The sequence below is a fragment of the Oncorhynchus gorbuscha genome, linkage group LG01 (genome assembly GCF_021184085.1).
Source record: "Oncorhynchus gorbuscha isolate QuinsamMale2020 ecotype Even-year linkage group LG01, OgorEven_v1.0, whole genome shotgun sequence".
Taxonomy (NCBI): Eukaryota; Metazoa; Chordata; class Actinopteri; order Salmoniformes; family Salmonidae; genus Oncorhynchus; species Oncorhynchus gorbuscha.
Genome location: NC_060173.1, coordinates 92,716,397 through 92,728,619, shown reverse-complemented (window position 1 = coordinate 92,728,619; position 12,223 = coordinate 92,716,397). Strand labels below are relative to the sequence as shown.

The 12,223-nt window shown below is 39.7% G+C and overlaps 1 protein-coding gene across 1 annotated transcript in view; it reads left to right on the top strand.

Annotated features, from left to right (window-relative positions):
- The window catches only part of LOC124046016 (ganglioside-induced differentiation-associated protein 2-like), a 33,111-nt gene extending 28,040 nt beyond the window's left edge, over positions 1 to 5,071 (top strand). Inside the window, exon 14 of the mRNA XM_046365953.1 lies at positions 4,669 to 5,071. Coding sequence (XP_046221909.1) covers positions 4,669 to 4,674 — 6 coding nt within the window. The 3' untranslated portion in view covers positions 4,675 to 5,071. The remainder of the gene's footprint in view (positions 1 to 4,668) is intronic.
- The last annotated feature ends 7,152 nt before the right edge of the window (positions 5,072 to 12,223 follow it).

Below are 12,223 nucleotides of genomic sequence, written 5' to 3'. Positions count from 1 at the left end.
ATCGGGTGCTGTAGGTGTCATTTGAGGACAGGTAGTTTGCCCCCGGTGATGCGTTGTGCAGACCGCAACACCCTCTGGAGAGCCTTGCGGTTGAGGGCGATGTAGTTGCAGTACCAGGCTGTGATACAGCCCGACAGGATGTTCTCAATTGTGCATCTGTAAAAGTTTGAGAGTTTTGGGTGACAAGTCACATTTCTTCAGCCTCCTGAGGTTGAAGAGGTGCTGTTGCTCAGTTTGTCTGTATGTAGTAATAAGACTTAATATTTCCTGGGGTAACAATGTGAGAAATAATACATTAAAAAAACTAAATGCTGTATAGTTTCCTAAGGACTCGAAGCGAGGCGACCATTTCTGTTAGCGCCATCTTGCAATTAGTCAGAAGCAATGCCAATTAATGCCATATGTTTCTATGGAACCGTTACCCTATTTAATTTCAAATGGGTTCCTACTGGGATTAAATATTTGGGCATTAAGTTGAGCTTAAATTTGGACCAAGTGAAGAGACACATTTTGAGCCACTACGATTAAAGATTAAGACCAATTTAGAAAAATGGTAAAAGGTAACTTTGGGGAAAGATCAATGTGATTAGTGGTTGTGGTCCCACAATTGTATTATATCTATGCAATGTTACCTATGAATATTTCAGACTGAACAACATGACAAATGAACTAAATACTTTGTGGGATCGGGAAAAACACAGGATTAATATGAAGAAAATGTGCTCACCAAGGGATGTTGGAGGCTTGGCTTTACCAGATGTTACATTGTACAATTTATCATTTGAAATGGATATTTTGGCAAAGCTTTGGGGCAAAGGGATGCTGGCTTGGATTGTATAACAATAGATAACAATAAAGTTATCCTTTCACTTCTGTAGATACTCTCACATAGTCTTACATGGGAGTTTAAATGGACCTCTCCCAACTCAATTTTGTTACACTCAGAAGTGTAGGAATAGTACACAAGATGTGGAATTTCACATCTAAAACAAGGATCCTCATCATTGTGGCACAATCCTAGGCTACGGATTGGGACGAAGGCTGTGTACTGGAAACAGTGGCTAATGAAAGGAATTCATACTATAGGTGATCTGTACAATGAAGATGTTTTAATGTCTTACTCCGATTTGGTACGAAAATAGGATGTTGGAGACGAGGGACATTTCTGGAAATATTTACAATTGAGAGAATGTTTGTTAACCGGTTATCAATGAAATCCAGGAAAGAACACAATAGCTGAGTATTTGGAATTACCCAAACATAAAGCAGCCATTTTCTACTCAATATTTCGTCATCTGCAGAGTAAAGACTGTAAACACCTCAGAACAATATATCAAATTGACCTAAGTGTGAAATAGAGGATGATAACTGTTTGAAGATCTTGTCCAGCTCAGGGAGGAACATAAGGGAAGCCAGGGGGAAATGTAATATAGGATACTACATAGGTTTTATTAGACCCCAACAGGGCTTCGTAAGATGGGGCTGACCAACAATTCTCTGTGTTGGAAATGTCAAAAAGACACTGGGATATGCAACACGCAATATGGGAATGAACATTAGTTATACCTTTCTGGAAAGATGTTTTGAAATATCTGGAGGACTGTCTCTTGGGCAATAGAACGGAGTTACATTAGGTAATAAATTAGGAATTTGCACTGATCACTGTTGGTATCGTTACAGCAGCTAGAGTAATCCTGAGAATTTGGAAGGGTCATGCCTCCAATCAATGTTGGAGGTTGCATCTAATGAACAAATGGTTGCTAGTATCACTGATAGAAATGACAATTCTAGAAGCTGGATGCATTTTATTTGTAATGTTTCTAAGACTGGGAGGTGATTACTTGTGAACCCATTCAGTTCTGTATTGTAACTTGTGAGACACTATTTGACTGTGCTATGTTGGAGGATTTGTATTGATGTCATGCTCAATGTTTTATGCTGTACAATGTTTTATTTTTTTATTTGTTTGTGGAAAAAATAAATCTAACAAAAATAAAAAGAATGATTGAGGCCACTGGGGACCTTCAGTGCTGCAGAAATGTTTTTGTACCCTTCCCCAGATCTGTCTCAACACAAACCTGTCTTGGAGCTCTACGCACAATTCCTTTGACCTCATGGCTTTGTTTTTGCTCTGATATGCATTGTCAACTGTGGGGCCTTAAATAGACGTGTGTGTGTGTGTGTGTGTGTGTCTTTCCAAATCATGTCCAATCAATTTAATTGACCACAGGTAGACTCCAATCAGCTGTAGAAACATCTCAAGGATGATCGATGGAAACAGGATGCACCATAGCAAAGTGTCTGAAACTTATGTAAATAAGGTATTTCTGTAAATTCATTTTAAATAATTGTATCAATTTTAGAATAAGGCTGTAACGTGGGAAAAGTCAACGATTCTGAATACACTGCACTTCCGCTAGACTACTTGGATGCGTATCAGTGTGGATGAAGAAGGGAGTATGCGCAATGCCCACTGAAAGTGTGTATGTGGTCTATATCTGCAGTAATACACCACTGTGCTGATATCTCTTCTTGTCCTTGTTTTGCCTTGCCTGTGTTTGGTTAGATTGGGTAGGGAAGGGAATTTCTTTGAAGTGGAGGCTCCATTATGGATCTATCTGTATGTAGATTAGTTGATGTTGCAAAGTGTTGCACTTTTAGCTTTTCATGCTAACTATGGTAACTACCTCAGTCTCTCCCCTCACTATCCTGGCCTATGAGTGCATCAACAGCTGGACTGCAGAGAGGCAGGTGTTAGCCCTAACCCTTCAGCTTTCCCTGCAGAGCGGCCGGTGTTAGCCCTAGCCCGTTAGCTTTCCCTGCAGAGTGGCCGGTGTTAGCCCTAGCCCGTTAGGTTTCCCTGCAGAGTGGTAGCTTTCCCTGCAGAACATTAGTTTAGTTTAAATGATCTTTCAATTTTCAGACCAAGCGTTGGTACCATGAGGGTTTAGCCACAAGGCTGTGAACAGAGAGAAATTACCTCATGAGGAAATAGTCGACACAGGGAATTGAACTGCCCAGAGGAAGTAATGAGTATTACTGTACACAGGCCTGCTTACCACTTTCTATGTTGGAAAATTCTAGAATAGTGAGATGTCCACTGTTGTAGATGCAACTCAGTACATTACAATAATGTACCAGCAAACACTGCCATTTTAATGACTTCAGGGTTGTCTACTCAGTAGGCATTCCTATCCAGAGACATTTAGTTGAAATATGCCAGTTTGTGTACAGTTGAAGTCGGAAGTTTACCTACACTTAGGTTGGAGTCATTAAAACTCATTTTTCAACCACTCCAAAAATGTATTGTTAACACACTATAGTTTTGGCAAGTCGGTTAGGACATCTACTTTGTGCATGACACAAGTCATTTTTTACAATAATTGTTTACAGATTGTTTCACTTACAAATTACTGTATTACAATTCCAGTGGGTCAGAAGTTTACATACACTAAGTTGACTGTGCCTTTTTAAACAGCTTGGAAAATTCCAGAAAATGATGTCATGGCTTTAGAAGCTTCTGATAGGCTAAGTGACATAATTTGAGTCAATTGGAGGTGTACCTGTGGATGTATTTCAAGGCCTACCTTCAAACTCAGTGCCTCTGCGTGACATCATTGGGAAATCAGCCAAGACCAGCCAAGAACCAAGTCTGGTTCCTCCTTGGGAGCAATTTCCAAATGCCTGAAGGTACCATGTTCATCTGTACAAACAATAGTATGCATGTATAAACACCATGGAACCACGCAGCTGTCATACCACTCAGGAAGTAGATGCGTTCTGTCTTCTAGAGATGAATGTACTTTGGTGCGAATAGTGCAAATCAATCCCAGAACAACAGCAAAGGACCTTGTGAAGATGCTGGAGGAAACGGGTACAAAGTATCTATATCCACAGTAAAACGAGTCCTACATCGACATAACCTGAAGGCCTCTCAGCAAGGAAGAAGCCACTGCTCCAAAACCGCCATATAAAAGCAAGACTCGGTTTGCAAATGCACATGGGGACAAAGATCGTACTTTTTGGATAAATTTCCTCTGGTCTGATGAAACAAAGATAATAGAACTGTTGGCCATCATTATATTTGGAGAAAAAACGGGGAGGCTTGTAAACCAAAGAACACCATCCCAACCGTGAAGCACGGGGGTGGCAGCATCATGTTGTGGGGGTGCTTTGCTGCAGGAGGGACTGGTGCCCTTAACAAAATAGATGGCATCATGATGTAGGAAAATTATGTGAATATATTGAAGCAACATCTCATCTCTAACTGACCTAAGACAGGGAATTTTTACTAGGATTAAATGACAGGAATTGTGACAAACTGAGTTTAAATGTATTTGGCTAAGGGGTCTGTGAACTTCCGACTTCAACTGTATATACACTCAGGTTTGTGTGCTCTACTCAACTCAAACTCAACTCCGAGGCAAACCAGGCCTACAAATGAACGAGAGAATTATACAATCACTCTTTAATATCTTTCATTTGATTTTCACTTCTGCTTTCATTGCCTTTTTTGGTAACATCTTTTTCGCAGTAAAAATGCTCTCCGCCGACTACTACTATATATACACACAGTGCAGTGTGTAACCTGATAGTAAAATGTCAAGCAATGTTTATAGCCTCATTGTAATGACACGACCTGTATGTATTTGTCCGTGTGTGTTTTAGGTGTGAACCAATCAGAACTCCAGCAGAGAGAGAGAAAAGCCAAGGACTCTGAGGGTGTTTCTCAAAATGCATACTTCCATATTCCACGCAAATAGGCGCACGGGAGGGTTGAAGTATGAGTCCAAATCAAAGTATGCGAAACAGCACCGAAGGCACTTCTTGAATGCACACTCCGTTTTGGACATATTTTGAAGTATGCATTGATGCTTGCTTCAATGGAAAGTATTAAGGAAATATGATGCAACAACGTTAGAAATGATGGAGAATTTCCTGAAATCATTGGTGGCCATTATTTTAGCTGAAGCAGAGTAAATACACTCTGACATGTTGCCTATTCACATCTCAAATGTTTCCTGACTACAATACTTTATCATTATATGTTAATAAATACATGCTGTGTTCATTTTGGCATGTTTAACTGCCTACGGACCGTAGATAACAAGCACATAAGTCAGGCTAATAGGGCTAACTGGCTAGCTACCAATGTTAGTCAGCCAGATAGCTACAAATAATTGACATATTGCAAAATATTAGCTTTAGGTCATTTTTGCCTGTTAATGAAGTATCTGGTTAGCTACATTTACGATTCTCAAAACTAGCTGATAATTATAAAGTAAAATGTTGCTTTGTGAATATCTTGTTTTGTCTTGTTGCCATTGTGGCTGGAAGAAGGTTCAGTGACTGGGGAGGTAATACAGTAGGGGGAGTGCGAGTGCTTCTCAGATGTGATGTGTTATGCATTCTCCACACTCTCGTCCTCATAAGAACGTACTCAATGAGAGTGAGAGTGTGGAGCACGGTAGTATGCATATTGAGAAACACCCTGAGACTCATTCTGCATTAATATCCAAGTGAGAAGGAGGTTTCTACCACATACGACTGGGAAAAATCCACTTGAATGCCCCTCCAACTGGTAATTACTAGTGGGAACCTTGTCTATCACCCCTGCGCTCCAGCCATGTAATTTTCAGCAGATAAATGCAACAACAAAGCAATATATATTAATATGGTTTGTGAACACTCATTTGTTTACAAGCATAATAGCTGTACTTTTAATTTATGGTTGAGGCAGCTGGTCGGCTATAAAAAATAGAGTTGCACACTATGAACTCCCAGTAATTTATTGGGTAAACCAATGTTTTGGCATCCCTGTGCCGCCTTGACCTGGTTCAAGCATTCATGACATTACCCTTTATTTGGACAAACGGTGCAACCAATGACAACAGTGAGGGGTGTGTCAGTGTTATTAGGTTGATTAGAATGAATTGAGTGACACTGTTAAGACTATAGTTTACAGCATGAATATATTAGGTTATTATCATATGGCAACATAATTAGATATTCTACATAATATTAGTATCAACATACATTGTTTAAATTAATTTCACAGTAACAGAAGTTTGGACACACTCGTTCTAGGTTAGTTTAAAAAATCAAATAAAACTTTTCTACATTGTAGAATAATAGAGACATCAAAACTATGAAATAACACATGGAATCATGTAGTAACCAAGAAAAGTGTTAAATCAAAATATACTTGATTCTTCAAAGTAGCAACCTTTTGCCTTGATGACAGCTTTGCAAACTCTTGGCATTCTCTCAAACAGGTTCATGAGGTAGTCCCCTGGAATGCATTTCAATGAACAGGTGTGCCTTGTTAAAAGTTAATGCATTTGAGCCAATTAGTTGTGTTATGACAAGGTACAGTAGAGTTGGTATACAGAAGATAGCCCTATTTGGAGAAAAAAAGTCCATATGGCAAGAACAGCTCAAATAAGCAAAGAGAAACGACAGTCCATCATTACTTTAAGACATGAAGGTCAGTCAATGCGGAACATTTCAAGAACTTTGAAAGTTTCTTCAAGTGCAGTCGCAATGTGTATTTTCCACCGTGAAGCATGGAGGAGGAGGAGGTGTGATAGTGCTTTGCTGGTGACACTGTCTGTGATTTATTCAGAATTCAAGGCACACTTAACCAACATGGCTACCACAGCATTCTGCAGTGATGATGCCATTTTATCTGGTTTGCACTTCGTGGGACTATCATTTGTTTTTCAACAGGACAATGACTCAACACACCTCCAGGCTGTGTAAGGGCTATTTGACCAAGAAGGAGAGTGATTGTGTGCTGCATCAGATGACCTGGCCTCCACAATCACCTGACCTCAACCCAATTGAGATGGTTTGGGATGAGTTGGATTGCAGAGTTTAGGAAAAGCAGCCAACAAGTGCTCAGCATATATGGGAACTCCTTCAAGACTGTTGGAAAAGCATTCCAGGTGAAGCTGGTTGAAAGAATGCCAAAAGTGTGCAAAGCTGTCATCAAGGCAATGGGTGGCTACTTTTGAGGAATCTAAAATAGCATATATTTAGCATATATAACACTCTTTGGTTACTACATGATTACATGTGTTATTTCATAGTTTGTCTTCACTATTATTCAACAATGTAGAAAATAGTAGAAATTTAGAAAAACCCTTGAATGAGTAGGTGTGTCCAAATTCTTGACTGGTACTGTATACATTTAATTGTTTCCAATTTAATGTTTGTTACATGGAATCTTTTGGTTCAACCATAATGCATAATAAGCATCTTGGGTGTACATATTGGGTGTACACTGATAAGCTGTAGAAAGAATATATTCATTAATAAGACTTTAAGAGTTCAAAGCATGTGAGTGCATCCAACTGGTAATTAACACTTTCATACTTGGTTATGAACGCAGCATAACTACATCTACAGTCACATGACTGGCTCCACTTCCATGTTCTGACCAGCAGGACCCCTGTGGTTTAGCTCTCTGACCAGACTATAAGCCACCCAGGGCCTCAGTGGGCGTTGTCTGGGACCTCACAAGGACAGTATACCGGACGCTGACACTGAAGAGCCTGGATACTGATGAACCTAAGATGATGTTTTTATTAGCAGTGTGATGCAATCAGATGACAGACGGATAGAAGGATATATCTCTCTGTGACGGAGCCTGTGTGAACTCACCAACCTATCCCAGGACACTCCGCTGGCCTATCTTAAAAACCTGCCCTCCTGTGTGAGAGTGACATCGCTCATGTTATGTTTCACATTTTTTATTTTTGCAAAACTTCACCGAATGGTCGTTTTTTTTTTCTTTGTGTGTGTGTGTGTGTGTGTGTGTGTGTGTGTGTGTGTGTGTGTGTGTGTGTGTGTGTGTGTGTGTGTGTGTGTGTGTGTGTGTGTGTGTGTGTGTGTGTGTGTGTGTGTGTGTGTGTGTGTGTGTGTGTGTGTGTCACTTGAAACAATGAAACCATCAACACACTTCTACTGCTTCTGTCAGAGAACATTCATTAAATGCCATAGAAGTTAATTGTTGAACGGATTAAGAGCGTTTGTTAAAATAATAAATACTAGCATTCTTTTTTTTCTCTTGAAAACACAGGCAGATAGTTTGTTTCTGGAGTGTACTTAGTGCGGTACTGTGTGTAAGAATGTTTTTTTAATGAAGAACCAAACGGTTCCTATTTTTCTTTACATTGAATTTATACCATGGGATGCTGCATCTTCCAATGCCCATTATCACAGTTAAAGTTACACGCTAGATGTTAGGAATGCAATAATAGTGCAGCATCCTAACTTTATACATCTTGTATCCAGAATTTATTTTGCACAAATCTCCTAGTGACATCAATGCGTAATTTTGGATTTCTGAATACCAAATGAACTAATGATTGTGTTCCGCATGCGGTCAGTTTTATTTTATTTACCTTTATTTTACTAGGCAATTCAGCTAAGAACAAATTCTTATTTTCAATGATGGCCTAGGAACAGTGGGTTAACTGCCTGTTCAGGGGTAGAACGACAGATTTGTACCTTGTCAGCTCGGGGATTTGAACTTACAACCTTTCGGTTACTAGTCCAACGCTCTAAGCACTAGGCTACCCTGCCGCCCAGTTACTTCATAAGTATGTTTAACTTTACCATGGAGTCAGTTACTTCATAAGTATGTTTAACTTTACCATGGAGTCAGTTACTTCATAAGTATGTTTAACTTTACCATGGAGTCAGTTACTTCATAAGTATGTTTAACTTTACCATGGAGTCAGTTTCTTCATAAGTATGTTTAACTTTACCATGGGTCAGTCAGTTTCTTCATAGTCAGTTACTTATAAGTATTTAACTTTACCATGGAGTCAGTTTCTTCATAAGTATGTTTAACTTTACCATGGAGTCAGTTTCTTCATAAGTATGTTTAACTTTACCATGGAGTCAGTTTCTTCATAAGTATGTTGAACTTTACCATGGAGTCAGTTACTTCATAAGTATGTTGAACTTTACCATGGAGTCAGTTTCTTCATAAGTATGTTGAACTTTACCATGGAGTCAGTTACTTCATAAGTATGTTTAACTTGATTCTCCTTTGTTACCTCTATTACATTGTGATTTTTTTCACTGTATGCCAGCCTTGCTCTACTGTCAATTAACGCACAAGCTTTCCTGAGACATGTAAGTATCAGCTGTAGTTAGTGTTGTTTTATTGGGCTATTAGAGAGAATATGTAATCAGAGATTTGAGCTGCATCCCAATACATTCTGTGTCATGTTAATGATGTAGAGTTTTTCATTTTGAGTTAAAGACATGAAAATAAACAGTTGTACCATTCTGATTTAGTCTGACCTTGTGCTGTTTGAAATTGTATCTGCTGCTTACCAATATTGTGAGGATGTGTGCGCTTTCGAGAAATACACTTATACATTGTTTTTGTGAACTTTTATTACCAGTTCCTTATCTCACCCTAACTTGTAAGCTCACTAACAAATCACATTAATCACAACAAGGAACATTCAAAAGACGTTGCCATGATTGTTTTTTCAGTGTAGGATTTTTGTTTAGTCTGATCCAGTTTGACAATATGTACATGTATAATCATACTGTACTCTAATGTATGAATTGTAATGATTCAAGTCCACGTTGAACATTTGATTTTAAAATGGCTTCTATCAAACCGTTGTGGAAGCATCTGTGCCATGGCCCAACATTACTGTAAGGACAGGAGAAAACAACAGATAAGCAGTGGAGGGACAAACAGCAGGTGTTTGACACGGAATCCTTTTTTCCCATTACACTTGCCTTCCACAGAAAAGAGCAATCTCTTCCAGGAAGCTGTGAAGTGGTCTCATTGACTAAAACCTGTCCGCGCTACTCTATTTCCCTCTTTTCTCCCTTTCCTCTGCTCCCGTGCCCCTTTCCCTCCACCTGCCCTGTCCCTAACCCTCCATCCATCACCTTTATCTGGTCTTTTTTTTGTTATCCATTTATTAATCAAAGCCGGATTAAAACTCTGGACAGAGACAAAGCTGGAAGGAGCGAGGGATGGGATGAAAAGCGGGGTAAATCCATCATTCACAGACTTCCTGTTGTGAAGGAGGGATTACTTGGGTACAATGGTGTGGTGGACAAAGCAACATACACACACCTGGCCACCTTTCGCTCTGCTCTCCACAGAGGAATGGGTGAGAGAGAGGTCAGGCAGAAGGGTCAACACTGCTACACTAACAGCGATTAAGAGAGACATGCTCTTTTAGTTTCTGATCACAGAAAGTGTGTTCTGTTTCTGGCTTTCAGTTTCACTAATTTTTACACTGGAGGATGAAGAAGGGATCCTTTGGAGTGCTGCCCATTTAATTTTCTATGTAGCTGTTGATTAGTAAAGGACTTTAGTCCCAATGGGCACTCTCTTATGTGGATGATTTCAAGGTTGTCAATGATCACCATGTGCTTGAGTCCAATACACCTTACATCTCTTCCTTTGATGTGGAATAAATGCGGACTCCACAGAAACCTGACTTCCAGATGATTACACACACATATATATATACATACATACATACATATCAGTAATTACTTACAGTTACACACGCTTAGGAGAATAGTCTGAACAGATCACCATCAAACCACATTTCTTTAGTACACAGAACACATAAGACCTACGAGTGACCCTGCATGTGATTGTAAAACATGTAGCCTAAGGCTCGCCACTGCACATTTCCGTCTATTAGAGCAGCCAAGAATTACTCCTCTGAAATATCTGCACTGTTTCATGTTGGAGACAAACGCTGACGAATGTTCACCTTTACTCTAACTATCCATTCATCAAAGATTTTCTGCTGTAGTGGGGGGGGGGCGGGCCCTTCCCAACAATGCAGAGAAGAAAAAGGGAAATAATAACGAGGAATAAATACACAATGAGTAACGATAACTTGGTACCACTTGGTACCAGTACCGAGGTGATGTGGTGATGTGCAGAGTTACGACGTAATTGAGGTAGATATGTACATACACTATAGGTAGGGATAAACTGACTAGGCAACAGCAGATGATAACAGTATGTTATGAGTCAAAAGGGTCAATCCTGGAGTCTCCTAGAATTGGCCTCTGGGAGCTGCACAGCTAATGCCTACATTATTAATACAGTCTCCCCAAATTATTATGGTTTTAGGGCTCTATTCAACCTGTATTGCTGAAGTGTTACAGATTGGGCAATAGACATTAAGTAATTTCAGATTGAGCTGACATATGCTGAGTTTGAGTGTTGGGTAGGTTACTTTCTAAATGTAATCCATTACAGTTACTAGTAGCCTGTCCAAAATTGTAATTATTCATGTAGCTTTTGGATTACCCAAACTCAGTAACTTAATATGATTACTTTGTTATTTTGGATTACTTTCCCCTTAAGTGGCATTGGAAGACAAAAAGTATCCATCAAAAGCTTTTGGTGTGTTATCACAGTGGTCTCTGTCTTGTGGTCAGACTCACTCAGGTGGAACAAACTTAAACTTGCGCCTTTTTTCAATGATGAATTTAATTCCATTGAGAAAACACAAAAAGGTGACAATGTATTTTTTGCATCTTTTCTGGAATTCAAAGTAATCCAATAAGTACTATCTAGTTTTTCAAAAGTATCTAAACTGATTTCAAAATTTTGTAACTGGAAGTTCACACACATAACTGGAAGTTAGGGGAGGGGGTCAAATGGTGATATAGAGGTGCTTCTGAGAAATGTCTCCGCCGGAAACATGCAGTAGTGCATGCAGGCCAGTCTATTCTCTCACTCTCTGTCTTGCTCTCTCCGTTTCAACCACATTGGTATCTGCCTCAATGGCACTCCTTGCTTTAGGGCTGTTGCTGGGGGGAAATGGGGGATGTTTGTGCAGCTTATCCATTTCCTGAACGGGAGGGACAGTTTGCTCAAACTGCTATATTTCTCAGAAGTTAGTTCCACAGGCCACGACTGAGGCCTACAGAGTCAGGAGGATGCCTCAGAGTGTTGTACAGTCATGCTGACCAGGACTCATTGCGATAAGAGGTGTCACGCTTTATTTCTTCCCCCTTTTACACACACTAACACACCGAGTGGATCTCTGTTTTACACTGCTCTATAGAGAACACAACTCATTTCAGTTGAATGCATTCAGTTGTACAATTGACTAGGTATTACATTGCCCCCAGCACTGCTTGTGGAGCTGAGGCTGTGTTACCCAGAAACTCTTTCCCCTTCTCTGAACTTCTCCTGACTTTGAGC